The 21522-nt window shown below is 38.9% G+C and overlaps 1 protein-coding gene across 1 annotated transcript in view; it reads left to right on the top strand.

Moving 5' to 3' along the window:
- The window catches only part of MCCC1 (methylcrotonyl-CoA carboxylase subunit 1), a 106459-nt gene extending 88036 nt beyond the window's left edge, over nt 1-18423 (top strand). The window contains exons 13-19 of the mRNA XM_007935907.2: nt 1491-1707; nt 3419-3505; nt 9280-9329; nt 11746-11883; nt 14123-14230; nt 17199-17270; nt 18295-18423. Coding sequence (XP_007934098.1) covers nt 1491-1707; nt 3419-3505; nt 9280-9329; nt 11746-11883; nt 14123-14230; nt 17199-17270; nt 18295-18423 — 801 coding nt within the window. The remainder of the gene's footprint in view (nt 1-1490; nt 1708-3418; nt 3506-9279; nt 9330-11745; nt 11884-14122; nt 14231-17198; nt 17271-18294) is intronic.
- Nucleotides 18424-21522: the final 3099 nt, after the last annotated feature.

The following is a 21522-nucleotide window of genomic DNA, read 5'->3' as shown; positions in this document are numbered from 1 at the left end:
TAAAAGGATTTTTTAATCCATGGTATTCAAATTGTTATATGTTACTAATTTGATTGTCCTCTGATCTCTGTAATTTCAACCACAGTGGCCTCTTTATGCCATTCTCAGACAAATTCGGCATGGAACTATGTCTCCTGTTATCATGTCCGCACGTGATTTCAGGGCTCCCTCCTCACTATCCTCAGCGCCTGCTCAAATGGCACCACCTCCAAAAGCCCTTCTCAGGCTGCTCCATTGATGATAGGATCCTTTGCTATTCTGTGTCCCCTGTTGTTGTTGTTATGTGCCATTGAGTTTGGACCTGACTCATAACGACCCCTCCTTGGGTTTCTCAGGTGGTATCACTATGGAAGTAGATTGCCCAATCTTCCTTCCGAGGAGTAGCTGGTGGGTTTGAACCATCAACCTTCTGGTTAGTAGTCAAGTGCCTTAGGCACTATGCTACCAGAGCTCCTTCTCTGTCCCCTAGCCAGCCTTACTATCTTGATAGCACCTGACATGGTATTGGATGATCGTGTGTGTGTGTGTGTGTGTGTGTTTTCTCCCTCCTAGAATGTAAATTCTGTGAGGATAGAGACTTCATCTGTTTTGTCTCTCACTATGTCCCCAGTACCTCGATCAGGACCTGGCACCTAACACGTACTGAGTAAATGGCTATAAAATGAATGAATAAATGATCCTGGCCTTTAGATAGCTTTGATCCTCCTGTTTATTGGTTAGACTTTGATTAATTTTATGCCTTTTTTGTGGTTCTTTTTGTGCATAAAATTTGGATCTTAGTGTTGGAAGGGAGTTCCCTTTGAAGTCATTTCATCCCATCCTCTCCCCACTGTAGCAATCTTAATCATTTCTGCTATTTGTAGTCTTCCAATTTGGAGGAGTGTTGTACGCGACAGGTCTTCAGTATCTTACAAATGAATCCCATTTATGTTTCTTAACATTTAACACCTTCCTAATATAAGCCAATTAAGTATCTTCATACCACCTGCTCCAATGCCATTTCCTCTCTACTTTATTGTAGTAAAATAGAGTTTTAAGTTTCAAATCCAGATGTGTACGGATGGTTGTTGTTGTTGTTGTTGTTGTTATGTGCCGTCAAGTTATCTCTGACTCATAGTGACCCCGCCTTGAGTTTCTGAGGCAGTATCACTAGATTGCCCAATCTTCCTTCCAGGGAGTGGCTGGTGGGTTTGAACTGCCAACCTTCTGGTTAGCAGTCAGGTGCCTTAGGCACTACACCACCAGAGCTCCTGTAGGGATGGTAGGGTGGTTTTTTTGTTGTTGGTTTTTTGTTTTTTGTTTTTTTTTTTTTCATTTTCCTAGGAGTTTTTCTATCACCACTTGGTACCTTTGTGGAGTTTTTGTATTTTTCCTGAGAATTTTCCTTTGTCAAAGGTAGTTAGTAGAAAAAGCAGATGCCATAGAAATGTTTTTCTGAGTGTGTTCTTTTCCCCACTCAGGAGGGTCTGAGGGCTTTATTCTCTTCCTAGATCGTCGGACTCCACACCAATATTGACTTCTTACTCAGCCTCTCTGGCCACCCAGAGTTTGCAGCTGGGAATGTGCACACTGACTTCATTCCTCAGCATCACAGAGAACTGTTTCCCACTCGGAAGGCCACAGCCAAGGAATTTTTGTGCCAGGCAGCCCTGGGCCTCATCCTTAAAGAGAAAGCTATGACTGATGCTTTCAAACTTCAGGCACAAGGTATGGAATGCTTTTCTTTCCTCTGCTTGCCAAGTTTTTATAAATTCTCATTGAATGTACTTTTATTTCTTTATGCCACTTTTGTCCCTCTCTTCTTGCAGTGGTTGACACCCTCCTGTGGTCATGGGTTTTTTAGTTGGAAGGAGAGTCTCCATATGTCATGAACACACCCATAAACCTTATTATTAAGTAGGACTTAACAAATCACCTAACATTATAGAGATAGGTCTCCTTTCAGCCAGACACTAGTTCTTCCCCTGTTCTGTGCTGATCCCTTCCAACTTCTTTTGCTCACTCTTCCTCTTGGCCTACTTTGCTGTACCCTCTGTACCTAAAACAACTTCATTGGTCCCAGGCTCTAGAGATAGAGCACTAGAGACTCCAATGCCCTTGAATTGCCCATAACTTTTTATTGAGCTGTTCCCTAGTCTCATTCTCTAACCTCTTTCTGCATTTTATGGTTGAATTTTTGTCTCCATAGAGACCTAAGTACTTCCTAGTATCATCGAATCAGAGATTAGGAAGGACCATGGCAGGGGTTCATCCTGGCTACCAGTTATATGCATCTCACCTCCACATCCCCACTAAGTTATTACCCAACCTCTTCTTAACACCTCAGGAAGCTGGAAATGCATTACTTCATAAGGTAGCTTACTATATATAGTTTTGGTCCACTCTTCATTAGAAAGTTCTTCCCTTTAAATTGAGCCAAAATCTGAGCTCTCCTGAACTTGCTCCATATTATATTTATTATTGTTGTCCTTAGTTGCCATCATGGCGACCCCATGTGTATCAGAGTAGAACTGCTCCATAGGGTTTTCAAGGCTGTGCCCTTTCAGAAGCCGGTTACCAGACTTGTCTTCCAAGACACCTCTGGGTGGGTTCGAGCCACCACTGTTTCAGCTAGCAGTTGAGTGCTTAACCATTTGTGCCCCCCAGGGACTGCTATAATATGTTTACTCAGGCTAATTCTGACCTTTGGCACAAACAGGAGAAAACAAAAATCTATTTAGCTCTTTATCATCTAGGATCTTTATTTTCTAAATTCATTTGATAAAGCATCATTGAAAGCTTCAAATGTGTAACTACGTTTTTAGGAGATTTGTGCTCTATCCTCATTTTATCCTCTTATGTTAAATGAAGTGCATCTAAATATGTCCTGTGTGGTATTCCTGAGCCTAAATTCATCATTTTCAGAATGGAGTGCCCTCTTGCTCTCACCTTCCCCTTTTTGAATTTATAACTGGCATAGATAGGAGCTTCAGCATCAATTACTTCGGTTTAGCTTTGCTGTAGCTCCTGGATATTGTCCGAGAGAAGATCGACATGCAAACACCTGTTGGGTTGACCAATAACATACCAGAGTAAAAGCAGCCTGGGGAAGGGAAAATAGTGAGGGGTAGAGATTTTGGTGACCAGGATTGGATTTGTCCATTCAAAAGAGGGTGGCTGCTGTGCACTTCCTGCCACCAGAGGATGAGAGTTTAGATTACAAATATTTTGATTTTTCAAGAGAAACTGGGACTTTTCATATAGAATTTCCTAAGATGTAAATGAAAGTTCCTAAATTTAAAACAATGAAAAGAACAAAAAAAAAAAACTCATTTCAGCTGCCAGTTTAGGACCTGCATTGTATGTTTTCTTTTGTAAGTTAGAAATCTAGTAGGCTCAATGGGCATAACTTCATTGTTGAATTTTAATTTTTTTCTAGATCAGTTCTCTCCATTTGCATCTAGCAGTGGAAGAAGACTGAATATCTCTTACACTAGAAACATGACTCTTAGGGATGGTAAAAACAGTAAGTAATGCTTTGTTTACAGAGATTTATAGAAATATATTTACCTGGGGGCGGGGGGAAGGATTTAGCCTAATCATAATCAGTGTATTACACTTCTAAAAATATCTGGCCTAAACATTGGAAGGAAAAATGTCAGAATAACAGAGTTGGTTGGCTTTATGTGATGGAGTTAATAATGGTAATTTTTTTTCTTTATACTTTTTCTGTATTTTTTAAATTTTCTAAAAATATATTTGTTATAAAACATAAACAGAATTAAGACTAAGATGACCTGTGCCAAAATATTAGTGTGATTACTATTGATTGGGTGATGGGATTTGAGGTGATCATTTTTTCTGTTTCTTTTTACTTTGCTTTGCCATTTTTCTACAATGAGATTTTACTACTTTTAAATAAAAAAAAAAATCCAAACCATCAGAGAGGGAGGATTACCTCAGGCAGTGCTTTAGGTGGAAGTGGGTCATGAAAGAGCTAAACTTTATTAAGTGCCTTGTCACGTCAACATTTTTATCTTCACAACACCTTTCTGAGGAAGAGTCACTGCTGTCCCCACATGCAGATGATGAAACTGAGGCACAGGAGGTCCTTACTGACTAAGGTCAGTAAGTGACAGAGCCAAGACTGACACCCACTCTTTCTGGGTGTGACTTCCATGGTATTCACACCAGTTTTTTAGGTGGAAAATTGATCTTTGACTATAAACTAATTTGAGTTGTCCCAGGGTGGGGCCAGTTTATTTTAACTGAAGCCAGAAGAGGCTGGCATCTGAGCCAGAAGGCAGCTTATGTGCCAGAGGGGCCAGACTCCTGTGAGAGCTGGTAACTGTGTCCCTTCCTGTGCAGGACAGTTTAGTAGGCTCAGAGTTTGAGCTGAAAGTGCAGGATAACCTGGTACATGAGATGTCATTAAAAACTGTGGCAGTCTCATCATAAAAATGTGTCACCTGGTAGACCAGGATTCTCCTGCCAGTGATCTCAGCACCCCCATCCCTGGACAGAGTAGGATTTTCTTTATGTCACTTCTGTGTAGAGTTCCACTCATTCGTTAAGGCATTTGCTTGTAGAGGTTGATAGGTTACCAGACTAGACTCACTGCCATCAAGTCGATTCAGACTCAGCTGCTAGCCCCATTGAGTTTCCAAGACTGTAAATCTCTGGAAGCAAACTGCCTCATCTTTGTCCAGTGGAGCAGCTGGTGAGTTCAAAATGCTGACCTTTTGGTTAGCAGCTGAATGCCTTAACTACTACACCACCAGAGCTCCTTTGATAGGTTCCAGCTCTTTATTTTTTTTCAATCCTGAGCCTAGATGGCCATTACCTTAGGTGCATTTGGGTGCTTTCCAAGCCTTTGTAAAGAAAGTTTGCAAACTTCTATAGAAACATTCTGCAAATGATTGACCCACTCATTCTATGCTGATTGGCTTACTCATTTCATCCTAGGAAAACCACCTCCAGAATCTGGGGTTATCTTACTCTAGTATGTGACGTGGTGAATACAAGTGTCAGGAGCAATAAAGTCCGGGGCTCTTCCGTATAAATTAAGCAAAGAATTGCCTGTGCGATTGTAGTTCAAATGAGCCAACTGCATTATTTGTCCTGGATCTTCATTTCACTGTGGCACTGTTTAGTATTTCAAGTGATGCTACATTTTGTGTAGTTTCTTTGTTTTTTTTTTTTTTTTTTTTAAGTAATCTTTAATTAAAGAACAAATGAAGAAATAATTAAAAAGCTAATGTGATTGCTGCATCCTTTTGACAGTATTCTATGCAAGTAATCCAGTTGTGAACACATTTCAGAAATGTTTGGTAGTCTCTTATAAATGCTAATCAGCAGTGACCTATCATTGGATAAGAGAGTATACCAAACAGGAAGCCCAAGGGCCCAAAAGCATTTATGAATCTAAAGGAGAGCCAACTTTTAATAATCTTACTGTGAAGAACCGAGTGTTTTAAATACTGAAGGCTTCAAAGTGCTCTTACTTTGTTACTAGTGGCCATGTTTCCCAGCAGCCTGCCTTGTACCTGTTCAGAACAAGCTGATGAGATAGGTGTTAATCTTAATGTCAACTCTCTAACTGGGGAATCCAAGGCATTGAGGTATTAGTAATTTTCCAAAAGTCACACCAAAAGTAAGTGATAGCGTCAGGATTTGAACCAATGCTCCAAGGTATATGTGTTCAACTAATGCCACACCATACCAAACTTCCTTCCATAAAACACATATGAGGATGTTTCAGGTTTTCTTGTGGGAGACAAGAGATATGTAGGAGAAAGAGAAACAATTCCAATTACCCTATAATACAAAAAAAAAAAAAGAGTTTTCCTGGCTATATCTTTACTATGGTTCTACTGGCATTCATGTCAGTTAAATACATTTATGTTTTATAAATTGAGAAAAAACTGATCTGCTATAATTGGAGGCATCTTCTCTTGGGAGAGATTAAAGAATGTTGATAACAGAGGGTGGAAAAGTTCATTTATTCATATTTATTCAGTACAAAGCTTTTGGAAAAATAAATATGCTAAGTGATGTGGAGAAGGAGAAGGGAAAAGTCTTTGTCCTCGTTTTTCCTCTCAAGGAATTTACCATTTAGCAAAGGAGAAATGTATATGTTGGAAAGATGGAGACTGTATGGGTACAGATCCTGACTCTCTTCTGTGACTCTTGGGCAAGTCACTCTACTTTCTACACTTCATGTGTCCTTGACTGTATGTGGGATGGTAGTAGTAATTATTTCCTAGGATTGTTGTGGGGATTGAGTGAGACAATAAAAGTAAACATTCAGCTCATTGTATAGCATATAGTTAAGGAGCTCTGGTGGTGCAGTGCTTAAGGCATTTTACTGCTAACCGGTAGGTTGGTGGTTCAAACCCACCAGCTGCTCTGCAGAAGGAGGATGGGGCAATCTACTTCCGTAAAGATTTACCACCTTGGAAACCTAATGGGGGTTGCTGTGAGTAAGAATTGACTCATAAGCAATGAGTTTGGTTTTGTTTATAGCATATAGTTAATGCAACACAACACACTGCCATCGAGTCAGATCCAACTCATAGCGACCCCTCCTTGGGTTTCGCAGGCATTGTCACTATGGAAATAGATTGCCGAACCTTCCTTCCAAGGAGTGGCTGTGGGTTTGAACATCCAGCCTCCTGGTTAGCAGTCAAATGCCTTAGCTATCATCACCATTATTATTAAAGCATATCCCCTTACAGCTATTTTAAAAAAACAAAATAGATCTGGATTCACGTGTTAACTTTAAAAAGTTGGTTGCAGAACAATATGTATAACATAATCCTATTTTTATAAAAGAAAAATGAATGTACATTTAGAAAGATCTGAATAGGGAATAATCCCCAGAATATATTTAAAAAAAAAAAAAAAACTCCTATAACAACAGAAAAATAAATAATCTAATCATAAAATGATAGAGAACTTAAATAGACATTTCACCAAAGGAAAAAAAAAGTGACCATTAAGCACATGAGAAGATGTTCAGCATCATTAGGGAAATACAGATCAAAACCACATTGAGATAACACCTCATGCCTATTAAAAAGGCTATGATTAAAAGAAAGGAAACCAACAGATATTGGTGAGGATGTGGAGAAATTGGAACCCTCATCATTGCTGGTGAGATTATAAAATGGTCCAACTACTGTGGAAAACAGTTTAGTAGTTCCTCCAAAAACTAAACATATAATCCAACAATTCTCCTAGGTATGTCCCAAAATAATTTAAAGCAGGAACACATACAGATATTTGTGCAGCAGTGTTCATTTCAGCACTATTCACAATAGCCAAAAGATGGAAGCAACCTAAATGTCCATCAACAGATGAATTAATCAACAAAATGTGGTATATACGTATGATGGAGTATTACTCAGCCATAAAGAGAAATGAAGTGCTGACACATGCTACAACACAGATGGCCCTTGAAAACATACATGCTGAGTGAAGTCAGTCAGTCACAAAAAGACAGATATTCTGTGATCCCATTTATATGAAAAAATCCAGGATAAGCAAGTGTATAGAGACCAAACTGTACTAGTGGTTACCGGGGGCAGGCAGGAGGGGGTGGGGCAGTCATTGTGTAGAGGACACACAGCTTTTACTAAGAGTGATTGGAAATGAATAGTAATGATTGTTGAACAACAAGATGAACATAGTTAATGTCACTGAATTATACATGTAAAATATATTGAAATGGCAAACGTTTTATTACATATATATTTACCACAATTAGAAAATAAAAAGACTAAAAAGGAGTTACATATTCAAGACTAATGGTAGTTACTCCTGAGCAAGTGGGAGATCTTTCATTTTTTTACTTTATATGAGTCAGTATTGGACTTGTGAGTATTTTTACTTTCATAATTTTTAATAAAACAAGAAAAGTCTTTTTTATAAAATAGGGGAGAATGATAATGATAATGGTGGTTTATATGCAGAGGTTCAGAGGAGGGAGAATTCACTCTGCTGAGGCAGGCTCTTCCCAAGAACAGTGAGCAGGGTGTGAATGGAACGAGGGGTGGGGTTTCAGTGGATTGGGGACCAGCAGTATAGCCAAGGAGGAGCAAGAGTAAAAGGTACAGCGAAGGCAAAGCTAGAGCGGTCTGTCAGGAAAATTAATTGGTCTGTTTTCCCATTTGGTTGGAGCATGGGATCATAGAGGAGATAGTGAGAAATAAGACTGAGGTTTGGGGCCTGCGGTACCAAGCCAAGTATTTTCAGTGTGATGGGGCCCTGAGTCCAGCATGGTAGAAAGCTTCACCAGGAGGGGTCGAGGCAGGGAGCAGGAAGGCCTGGGACCACCTCCTCAGGCAGTGGGGCTCAAGTCAGGGCAGAGCAGTGGAAATGGAAAGGAAGAGATGTGTAGGTCAGGTAATCAAAGTGAGAATTTAGCAGCTCTTGATAACTATTGGGTGTGGAACACAAGATATAGAAGAGGCAAGAATGACAGGCTTTAAGCCTGGGTGACCAAAAGAATAGCTGTGCCAGTCATGGAGCTCCCAGGTCAGGAAGGGAAGATGATTTATTGGACCCACCACAGAGCATCCAGCTGGAAATGACTCGGAGTTCTGGAGAAGGAAGGTCGGTGCTGCAAACAAATTAGAACTGCAGCATCAAAATGATGGTAGACATGTCAGGAGTAAATGAAAGGACTCTGGCCTCTATCTTTCCCACAAAGCTTTTGATTTCCATCTTCTGAGATAGTCTTCAGAGGTCCCTGGGTGATACAACCTATTCTATCTTCACTGGGAATAACATGAAAAATTTCTTGTATTTGTATAGTCTGTTATAGTTTATACAGCACTGTCACTTTTATCTGATCATCGTTATATTCACATATCCATTTAATGACTCAAGATATCAAGGCTCAGAGAATTTAAGAGACTAGTCAAGATCACAGAAGCAATCATGTCAGAGGTGGCAGATTTGTGTCTGAAACCAGAACTTCTCTTTAACCAATTCATTGTGTTTGAAATTTTAACACTGCAGCTTTTCTTGTTGAGGGAGAAATAACTGAAATATCCTATAAGCTTAAAGATCTAAAACTCTGTTTTCAAAAAAGAAAAGTTTGAAATTTACCCTTAATTGAAACCTGTTTGACATGTATATAAACAGAAAGTCTCTTTGCCAGAGAGTTAAGAGAGGTTGACTTCCCTGTGAACCACCGGTTATATTTAGACTGAAAGTAAGATGTTTTTGGAATCTCAGTTAATTGAATCATACGTCTTCTAATTATTCTTTAATTTTTCACCTTTTGTTGTAAAGATGTAGCCATAGCTGTAACGTATAACCACGATGGATCATATAGCATGCAGGTAAGCTTTATTGGTTTTATTATACAGTTCAGAGCTAAATCTAATCTCTCACACACTGAGTAGAGTCTTTTCTCACTTTCTGATTTCTTTTAAGCCAGTGATTATTATCATAGCTGGGAGAATGTCTTGTGCTATTATTTCAGAGCGGTTTGGAGAAATTACCTCATACACAATTTCTAACTCAGTTTGACTTAGTCATTTGGCTGTGATTCCCTTAAGAATAAAAACTTGGCAAAAATAGTAGCCTGGAATCAGACACCTAACAAGCCCCTAAAATAGATGTGCGGACTTACCATTTAAAGCAGCAGGTCTCAAACATTTTGATCTCCTTTACATGCTTTACACAATTTAAAATTATTGAAGCCCCTAAAGGTTGGACAATCTACTTCCTTAGTGATACGGCCTCGGAAATCCAAGGAGGGGTTGCTATTAGTCAGGTCCGACTTGATGGGACATAACAACAGCAATAACAAAGGGCTTTTGTTAATGTAAATTATGAATAGTAATATTGTTGTTGTTGTTGTTATGTGCCATCGAGTCGGCCCCGACTCATAGTGACCCCTCCTTGGGTTTCCGAGGCAGTATCACTACGGAAGTAGATTGCCCCATCTTCCTTCCGAGGAGTGGCTGGTGGGTATATGAATAGTAATATACCGTATTAAAACTGAGAAAAGCTTAAGACTACACAAGGACATGTTCTGTATTAGCTGTCAGAGCAATAACATTATCTGCCATGTGTCCTATAGCTGCTAGAAGGTTCCATCATACATGCATGAAAGAATGGGGGCTAAAAGGGAAATGATATCTTAGTATTATTATGAAAATGCTTTTGACTCTGTTGACCCCTACAGGATCTTGGGAGCTATAAAGGATCTTCAGAGTGTACTTTGAGGACTTCTGGTCTAAAAGTTGTTGTTGTTGTTGTGTGCTGTGGAGTCAGACCCAACTCATAGCAACCCCTCCTTGGGTTTCTGAGGCGGTATCACTATGGAAGTAGATTGCCCAACCTTCCTACTGAGGAGTGGCTGGTGGGTTTGAACCACCAGCCTTCTGGTTAGCAGTCAAGTGCCTTAGGCACTGTGCTACCAGAGCTCCTAAAAGTTGATGATAGCCTTCAGTTAAAAGAAGTTGTTCATTACACTGACAAAATGAAATGCTAAAAAGGTTAAAACACAAAGCAGGAACTTACCCTCATTCCTATAGTAAGATACAAATTCAAGGACTAGAATAAGTCATTTTTGATAGGAGCCAAGGAAGTTCAAATCCTGCAAAATGAGTTTATCAGTGATATGTTTTAGACTCCCCAACACTTCAAGATACCTTAATTTTCTTTCTGTGAAATGCAGAAAAATGAATGGGAAGTCAACCTCCTTAGCATATGAGAATTTTAATTTATATTGGTGCCTCTGATTTGGCACCTCTTCTGTTCCCCTGTCTGCTCCTTGGTAAATGGTAAAATCCATTGCAGATTTGTTCTAATCTGCTCACAGAACTATGTGGACAAATATACAATGTGCTTTTATAAACCTGTTCCCAAAACTGTTCCCAGTCCAACCTTTATGTCTTGAGGATTCCACAGACATTCAGAAGGCTATTTTAGTAGGTTACAAGGAAGCCTAAAATGTCATATTTAACTTAAAATAGACAAGAGCCAGTATATAAATATCACTATGTGTGACCTGTTTCCCCTTAGTCTACATAATTGAAAAGAATGGCCACAGGTCTTCTACAAGAACATCATGAGAATCAAAATGAAAAAAATAGAGATGTGTGTGAAAGACTTTTTTCTTAAGTGTATATGTGAGAAAACATTCTTTAAAAAGGAAAGATTCCATGTCCTTTTGTCAGCTTCTTTGAAAGGTTAAGTGTGAAATCTGTTCTCTGGCACTCTCTTTCCTAAAGTGAAAAAAAAAATGTGATCAGTCTCCGGCTAATTTATTTTCTTAACTGGAAGCCAGTTAATTGGACCTACATGGTGGTGAGATAAAAGAAATAACATTCCAATTATGTGGTTCTGGCTTTGGCACTGTAAAACCAAAGTTGACATGGGATACTTAGAATGGAATACTAATATATAATATACTCACTGAGTGATATGATAATCATTTTGCCTAATTTTATTTGGATTTTTATTTTACTTTTTTAGTGCTATTCTTTCTATTTTAAAATGAAGTTTTATCTATAGCATTATGGTGCTATGACATATTATGTAATTAATGTTTTTCTTTTAATTATCTTACTGGTGTTTCCCAGAATATTTCATTTAGGAATCATTAAGTTTCCATGTGACTTTTTTTTTTTTCCATATTTTACAGGTTATCTCTTAAAACTACTAATAATGAGGAATTGATTCTGATTTTATTAATTCTGTAAGTTGTTCATTTATTTTAAGCACCTTATTTTTCTGTTTTTTCAGATTGATGATAAAACTTTCCAAGTCCTTGGCGATCTTTATAGTGAGGAGGACTGCACTTATCTGAAATGTTCTGTTGATGGAGTTTCCAGTAAAGCTAAGCTAATTATCCTGGAAAACACGATTTACCTATTTTCTATGGTGATGCTTCTTCTTTATAATAATCGCTGTTGGGGTTTGGGTGAAAACTATTTGACCGAGGCTTTCCACTAAAAGAGATTAGAAGGATCCAGCTTCCTCCAACTGTTCTGTGACCTTTTATCCCTCAGTCTCCCTCTCCACTCTGTGTTTCTTTGCCACACTCATTCCTCTTCTGTTTCTCCATTTGCCCCTTTTATTCCATAGATTCTTGTGGATATACACATATCCATTTCCCTTAATTCTGAAAAATGTCCTCACACCCTCTTTGTCAGAGAGGGTATTCTCTCAGAGCTTTGATACCTGAATGCTTTTCCGCAACCACCACCCCCCTGACACTAGCAGTTCTGGTGATTTGGGAGGAAGTGCACTGAAAGATGAGTGAACCAGATGTTGCTTGTGAGGCAAGTGGACAGTAGGAAGGCAGGTGGAGTGGTGGTGGTCTCTTGGCAGTCAAAGAAGGGTCCAGGCAGGCTTTGTGTGGGTTTGGTTAGGAGATTATTTCTTAGACCCTTGTGTTCAGTTAGGAGCCTGCTCCTCAATGAGTTCTTAGCATTCTACATGGGCCTCTATGGAGCCTTCACATATCAGACTGCTGTAGAATGAGATGCTTTTAGTATTTCAATAACTACTGTTGTGTATGTAGGAGCTCTGGTGGTGTAGTGCCTAAGGCATTTGACTGCTAACCAGAAGGCTGGTGGTTCAAACCCACACCAGCCACTCCTTGGAAGGAAGATTGGGCAATCTACTTCCATAGTGATACCACCTCAGAAACCCAAGGAGGGGTTGCTATGAGTGGAATCAACTTGACGGCAGTGAGTTTTTTGTTTTTTTTTTTTAACTATGTGTGGAATCTAAGATGACCTAACTTTATAAGGAATTCCTTTCATTAGTCATGCTATAACAATATGATGGAGGAGGCAGTATCCCCATTACCATTGAGTCAATTCCAACTCAACAGCTTACAAATGCACCATAGGGTTTCCATGGCTGTAAATCTTTATGGGAGCAGACTGCCACATCTTTCTCCTGTGGAGCAGCTGGTGGATTTGAAATGCTGACCTTTCAGTTAGTAGCTGAGCACCTGAACCACTGCACTGCAAGGGCTCCTTAGAAGCAGTATAGTGGAGTGATAAAAAGCATGAGTTATGGAATGAAGGTGCTTTAGAACAAATCTGGCCTTGCTAGTGATTAGCCATGTTGCCTTGGGCAAGTTAAACTCTGTGCTTCAGTTCCCCCATCTGTAAACTGGGACAACAGAACACATAAGGTTGTTGTGATGATTAAATGACATTATCTGCATAAGTGTTAAGAATAATTCCTGGCACAGATTAAGCACTTGACAAATGATTGCCACAGCGTTACCCTGATAGTGAGGATGCTACTAAATATGGCTTCTAGTCATGTGCTGTCTGTTACGTACAGCTGTACAGACAGTCTCTGGATTACTGATGAGTTCTCTTTCTAAATCTGTCTTTAAGTCAAATTTGTATGTAAGTCAGAACAGTTATTTGTATGTAAGTCAGAACAGTTAGGTACAGTTTGCATCTTACATCAGGTAGTCAAATGTTTATCTTAGTATATACTGTGTTGTACTTTTCTATGCATAAAAGACATTAAAGAAATACTTCCAGTTATAGTAAAACATAATAATACAATAATAATAATAGTGTTTTGATGCACATCACAAAGTAACTCCTGTTTGTTGTTATGAACCATTGTATGTACATCAAATTTTTAATACAACAGACTTTGCGGGAATTGGTTCATAACTACAGATTGTACATAAGTAGGGGGACGTTCATAACCTGAATACTATCTGTACACATTATTTTTAATCTCTTGTGAGGCATGTACACTGTTACTTGTTTATAATGGGAAACCAAGACTGAGAGAGGTTTAGTAATTTGCTGAAGGTCACAAAGCCAGATTAGAACCCTGATGATGCAAGTGGTTTATATGCTTAGCTGCTAATGGGAAGGTTGGAGATCTGAGTGTATCCAGAGACATTTTAGAAGAAAGCCCTGGCCATCTCCTTTTGAAAAAGCCATTGTAAACTCTTTGGAGCATGGTTCTACTCTGACAGACGGGGGTTGCCACAAGTCAGAATCAACTGAACGGCAACTTTTTTTTTTAAGTATTTAACAAATTGTTTGAAAGCAATCATTATTACCTCAGGCATAATAGTAAAGATATAGTGGTAGAATCTTGATTCCATTTTAGGTTTGTTTTCTATTTATAGGAAGGAAGTGTTCAGATTGACATTCCAGTACCCAAATACCTATCTTCAGTGAGCTCTGAAGGAACTCAAGGAGGTGCTGTAGCTCCTATGGCTGGAACCATTGAAAAGGTAATCATGTGACGAATCTAGAATGATACCCAATAAAGTTTAATAAATGTCTTTGTTGAACTTTGTCATATATCTCCTTTCTCCTTCCCTAAATCTTGCTCTTGGGAAGCATCCATTTCAAGAAAAAAAGATCTGTTAGAGATTCAAGTTCTATATTACAGTCTTCAGTGAAAATACCTACTTACCTTTGGGAGCTCTGGTAGCACAGTGCCTAAGGCACTTGACTGCTAACCAGAAGGCTGGTGGTTCAAACCCACTAGCCACTCCTCCGAAGGAAGACTGGACAATCTACTTCTGTAGAGATGCTGCCTCAGAAACCCAAAGAGGGTTTGTACTCATGAGGAACCTGTACATAGACCAGGAAGCTGTCGTCCGAACAGAACAAGGGATACTGCATGCTTTAAAATCAGGAAAGGAGCACATCAGGGTTGTATCCTTTCACAATACTTATTCAATCTGTATGCTGAGCAAATAATCAGAGAAGCTGGACTGTATGAAGAAGAACATGGCATCAGGATTGGAGGAAGATTGCTATGAGTTGCAATCAACTCAGCTGCAATGAGTTAGCTGGTGTTTTTTTTTCAATTTGCAGTAAAGACTACTGTTTTTGAAGGTAGGAATTTCCATCAAGTTGACAAATAATCCATATTGTATTTTTATGTTTAAAATGTAGCATTCGCCTACCATTATCCAAAAGGGCCAGTTTTTAATTTTATATTTAACAGCAAATGATTTTATCATAAAATAATGCTGTTTCCTCTAAAGTACACAATCACACCTGTGTTAAAATAAAATTTGAAAAGTCTTTATTGGTGAAGAACAGTATGACTTGGCTTGGGATGTAATTGTATATTCAGAGTCGACATCCACACTGATGTAATTTCAAATGGTGGTAGATTAGTTTGTATACTTAAATACAGGGAAATCCTTTCAAATGCATTTAAGTCATAAATAATCAACTTGGTATATTCTTGGTACCAAAAAAAAAAAAAGAGGTGGGGAAGAGAGGTAACTATTTAAAAAATGTGGGCGACATCACCTACTATTTCCTTCTGGGAATATTTACCCTAGAGGTATATGAGATAGGAGGCCTGGATCTGCTTTTAGCTCATTTGATCTCAGTTCCACAGGCCTCTCCTAGTGTGGGCATCTCTGCATAGGGTATTGGTCTTATGTTTAAAGATCCATATTTTCCCTTTAACTGGCCCCTAAACCCAGGCCATTGATTGCATCTGGCTCTACTAAGCACCACCCAGCAGGGCGTAATTTACAGAGCTTTCAGGGGTGTTTCTGACTGTTCACAATTTTTGGTCTACACACTGACTTTAGAACCTATTTCTGCTATAGGATATAATGTTTCCAAAAACTCCTTGATAACCGAGTTAACCAATAAGACAGACCATATGGAATACGGAAGTTCATTTATATATGCAAAAAGGAAAATAGAGATTTTTTTCTGGGGTTGCCAATAAGTGTAACTCTTTCACATGAAGATTGTCTACACATTTATAACACAAGGCATTGAAGACTTGAAACACTATCCTAGACAACAGAAACTAGAAAACCCAGTCAAGGTCCTCATCCCTCTACCCTGCCTGTAGTAAAGACACTTAAGTATATTTACTCCTTCCCTATCGATAGGGTCAATATTGACTATGCAAAAGCATTTGATTGTGTTGATCATAACAAATTATGGATAATATTGAGAAGAAAGGGAATTCCAGAACACTTAATTGTACTCATGAGGAACCTGTCCATAGACCAGGAAGCTGTCATCCAAACAGAACAAGGGATACTGCATGCTTTAAAATCAGGAAAGGAGCACATCAGGGTTGTATCCTTTCACAATACTTATTCGATCTGTATGCTGAGCAAATAATCAGAGAAGCTGGACTATATGCAGAAGAACATGGCATCAGGATTGGAGGAAGAATCATTAACAACCTGTGATATGCAGGTGACACAAGTTTGCTTGCTGAAAGTGAGGATGACCTGAAGCATTTACTGATGAGGATTGAAGACTACAGTCTGGATTACACCTTAGTATAAAGAAAACAAAAATCCTCATAACTGAACCAATAAGTAAAGCTGTTAAAGACTTCATATTACTTGGTTCTACAATCAACACCAGTGGAAGCAGCAGTGAAGACATCAAGCGACATATTGCACTGGGCAAATCTGCTGCAAAAGACCTCTTTCAAGTGCTGAAGAGCAAAGATATCTTCTTGAAGACTAAGGTGCACCTAACCCAAGCAAGGTATTTTCAATCACCTCATATGCATGTGAGAGCTGGACAATGGATAAGGAAGACTGAAGAAGACTCAATACTTTTGAATTGTGGTGTTAGCAAAGAATGCTGAAGGTACCATGGACTGCTAAAAGAACTAACAAATCTGCCATGGAAGAAGTGCAGCTGGAATGCTCCTTGGAAGTAAGAATGGCCAGACTTCATCTCACCTACTTGGTCATGTTGTCAGAAGGGACCATTCCCTGGAGAATGATAACATGTTTGGTAAAGTGGAGGGTCAACAAAAAATACCCAAGATGGATTGACACAGTGGCTGCAATGATGGGCTCAGGTATAGCAGGGATTGTGGGGCTAACACAGGACTGGGCAGTGTTTCATTCTGTTGTGCATAGGGTTGCTATGAGTCAGAGACAACTTGACAGCACATAACAACAACATTGATAGGGTATCTTGTCCGTATTTTCATGAAAAATCAAAAAATTCCGAGATATATACAACATATTTATCTGATGCACGCAAAATTAGATGGTTTTGGAGGTGGTAGGACCCCCACTGACAACAGCACCAGTGATACCAGATTCATCTATAGGTCTCCAGTTTGCACCAGTACCTTTGTCTTGAGTAGGCGTACACCCATACTTCTGTGTATGTTTACATACCAGCTCTGTGGACCACAGAGGACCTGCTTTTAAATACTGATGTGTTACTCTGAACCTCTAGGTATTTGTGAAAGCTGGAGACAAAGTAAAAGCTGGAGATTCTCTGATGGTTATGATCGCCATGAAAATGGAGGTGAGTGAAATCACACATTCAGTTGCCATGTAAACTTAGGAAGCTTTGGAACTAAGTGTTCTTTTGCCTGATTTATAAGTTAAGACCATTTTAAATATTTAGAACCATGGATTGTTTAAGCATTAACTTCAGGAAACAAAACCAACCCATTCTTTTCATAAATACATTGTGATTTTGATCTTGTGAAATCGCACCATCACACCTATTATTTCTGATGCTGAAATTATCAATAACTCGGAATGAGACACAAGCCCAACTAAATGTAAATATTGGTATTTTCTAGGGCTGAACTTAGGATGCTAGGCATCAACCCAAATCAAACCTGTTGCTACGGAGTTGATTCCTCCTCACAGCAACCCTACAGGACAGATTAGAAATGCCCCATCAAGTTTCCAAGGCTGTAATCTTTGTAGAAGCAGACAACCACATCTTTCTTCCCAGGAGCAGCTAGTGGGTTTGAATTGTCAATGTTGCCATAGGCAGCTGAGTGCTTTAACCACTGCTATACCATTGCTCCTGCCAGGTATTAATAGCAAAGTGAAAAACCTTAACCAAATAAAATTAGCTGTTTACACTTTTTAGATGATTGGATTTGGAGACCCATGATTCTCAGCCCTGGCTGCATATTATAATCACCTGGGGAGCTTTAATAAACTACTTCCTGAGACCAGCTGAGTTGGGATCTCTGGGACTGGGTCTCAAGGATGGTACTTTTTAAAAGCTGTCCAAATGAGATTCTAATGTGAAGCTTGAGTGAGAACTGCCTGCTAGACCAGATCTTCCGTGCTGTGAATGAGTTACAGGTTTGCCAAGGCAGCACTTCCTGTCAGCCCCTGAGCATGCCATAAAGTGTTATCTTTGTGTGCTATGATGTTAAAAAAAAAAAAGTTGGAAAACATGACTATAAAACATCAAAACAATTGGACACATTTTTCACTTTTCTCCTGGCTTTCTTAGCATAGTACATACTCAGGCCTTGTTAGTGTTGTAACTATTGTTTGTTGGTCTTTCTTTCCTTCTGCAGCATACCATAAAGGCTCCAAAGGATGGCACAATAAAGAAAATTTTCTACAAAGAAGGCTCTCAGGCCAACAGACATGCTCCTTTAGTTGAGTTTGAGGAGGAAGAATCTGACAAAAGGGAATCAGAATGAACTCCAGTAAAGAAATGGCCAGTGAAGCTGTATCTTATGTCTATACCAAAAGAGAAAGTGCCTTCCCACACCTCTGGGGTCTAATAGACATTGGCTTTACTAAGTGAGTGTTTGATTATGTTACATGATTGTGCTAAAATCGTTTTATTTGAGAATCATGCACTTAGTCCACAAATATTATGAATTATATCAAAATATTTCATATTAATAAAATGGAATTATACTTTTTTATTGAAAGATAACACATTTGTTTCTGCCGCAAGTTTGATACAATGTACTATCTTTGGGGAGACACTCAAAAAAACACAAACCTTGAAAGAGAGAAGGTCATGTAACTGAATTAATTATTCCCAGTTACAATCTCATAACATATTTTAGAGACAGATGCCATAGAGCCAAACTCACCCAAGGTTTTATTATCTCCAAGGAGTAACTTAGTTACTTATTTGTTTCATGTCTTTGTGATTGGAAAGTTTCTGTGCAGGCTGCTACCTCTACTATAACTTCTAAGCTTGTAAAAACATACACGTTTTTTATGTATGAGTAGTAGTATTTTATGTACGGTATTTATGTTATTTATAATACAAAATTTCCACCATGGCAATACACCACAATTGGGTTGGGGGGCAGCTGGAAGAAAAAGGGTGACCTTGAGTTTATCCCACCAGAATCTAGAGACCATCTCAATCAAGATTTGCCACATTGAGTACTAATGATCAAAGACCAGATGAGTGGTGGGATGATATCAAGGACATCATACATGAAGGAAACAAAGGGTCATCAAAGAAATAGTAAAGAAAGAAAAGAACAAAATGGATGTCAGAAGAGACTCTGAAACTTGCTCTTGAATGTAGAATAGCTAAAGCAAATGGAAGAAATGAAGTAAAAGAGATGAACAGATTTCCAAGAGCTCAAGAAGTTTAATAAAATGTGTAAAGACCTAGAGTTAGAAAACCAAAAGGAAAGAACATGCTCAGCATTTCTCAAGCTGAGAGAACTATAGAAAAAAATCAAGTTCAAGGCAATATTGAAGAGTTCCAATGGGAGCTCTGGTGGTGTAGTGCCTAAGTCATTTGACTGCTAACCAGAAGGCTGGCAGTTCAAACCCACCAGCCACTCCTCAGAAGGAACGTTGGGCAATATACTTCCGTAGAGATACTACCATGGAACCCAAGGGGAGGGATCACTATGAGCCAGAATCAACCTGACAGCAGTGAGTTTGGTTTTCTTTTTGGTTTATGGGCAAAATATTGAATGACACAGGGAATATCAAAAGAAGATAGAATATACAGTCACTGTACCAAAAAGGGTTAATCTGTGTCCAGCCATTTCAGGATGTACATATGTATATATATGTTCAGGATGTATATAATCAAGAAATAATAGTATTGAAGAAAGAAGCCAAAGCTACACTGAAGCACTGGTGAAAAACAAGTCCTCAGGAATTGACAGAATACCAATTGAGATGTTTCAACAAATGGATGCAATGCTAGAAGTGCTTACTCATCTATGCCAAGAAATTTGGAAGACTGTTAACTGAGCATGTCATAAAATGCTATTGTCTTTGTGTACTATAATGTTTAAAAAAAAAAAAAAGGTTGGCGAACTTGAAGGAGCTCTGGTAGCATAGTGCCTAAGGCACTTGACTGCTAACCAGAAGGCTGGTGGTTCAAACCGAAGGTTGGGCAATCTACTTCTGTAGTGATACTGCCTCGGAAACCCAAGGAGGGGTCGCTATGAGTCGGGGCTGACTGGCAAAATAACAACAACAACAAAACCAACTTGAAGAGATCATATTTGTGCCCATTCCAAAGAAAGATCCAATAAAATGCAGAAATTATAGAACATATCATTAATATACACAAGTAAAATTTTGCTGAACATAATTCAAAAATGATGGCAGCAGTATATCAACAGGGAATTGCCAGAAATTCAAGCCAGATTCAGAAGAGCATGTGAACGAGAGGTATTGCTGGTGTCAGATGGATTTTGGCTAAAATCAGAGAATACCAGAAAGATGTTGACCTGTGTTGTATTGACTGCAAAGGCATTTGACTGTATGGATTATAACAAATTATGGATAACATTGCGGAGAAAGGGAATTCCGGAACACTTCATTGTACTCAGATGGAACCTATACATAGATCAAAAGACTGGTTCAAACAGAACAAAGGAATGTTTTGTAGTTTAAAATTAGGAAATGTATGGCAGGACTATCCTTTCACCATACTTATTCAGTATGCTGAGCAAATAATCTGAGAAGCTGGACTATGTGAAGGACACAACATCAGAAGTGGAGGAAGACTCACACAACCTACAGTATGCAAGATGACACAACCTTGACTTGCTGAAAGCAAAGAGGACTTGAAGTACTTCCTGATGAAGATCAAAGACTACAGCTTTCAGTATGAATTACACCTCAGTATAAACAAAAAAATCCTTACCACTGGACCAATAAGCAACATCATGATAAACAAAGAAAAGATTGGAATTGTCAAAGATTTCACAATCAATGCCAACAGAAGCAGCAGTCAAGAAAGCAAAGAACATATTTCAATGGGCAAATCTGCTACTCCCCCCCAAAAGAAAAAAAAAAAAACTCTTTAAAGTGTTAAAAAGTGAAGATGTCACTTTGAGGACTAAGTTGTGCCTGACCCAAGCCATGGTATTTTCACTTGCCTCATCTGCATGCAAAAGCTGAACAATGAATAAGGAAGACTGAAGAAAAATAGATACATTTAAATTGTGGTGTTGGTAAAGAACACCGAATATACCATGGACTACCAGAAGAACAAACAAACCTGCCTTGGATGAAGTACGACCAGAATGCTCCTTAGAAGTGAGGATGGCAAACCTTCATCTCACATACTTTGGATGTGTTACCAGAATGAACCAATCCCTGGAGAAGGACATCATACTTGGTGTGGTGGTTAAGTTTGTGTGTCAGCTTGGCTGGGCCTGGTTGAGTGGCTCAGCAGCCGGATGTAGTATTCCCCATGATAAGACTGGTAATCAACTCCATGGTGGAATCTACTGTGAGCAGCTGAGTAGCTACCTAGGGAATGTGGTCTGCTTCCTGTATATAAGCAGAAGCCTTGG

Source organism: Orycteropus afer, unplaced genomic scaffold, assembly GCF_000298275.1.
Source record: "Orycteropus afer afer isolate SDZICR_OR568_19922 unplaced genomic scaffold, OryAfe1.0 scaffold00032, whole genome shotgun sequence".
NCBI lineage: Eukaryota > Metazoa > Chordata > Mammalia > Tubulidentata > Orycteropodidae > Orycteropus > Orycteropus afer.
This window is presented reverse-complemented; position numbering and strand designations above follow the sequence as displayed.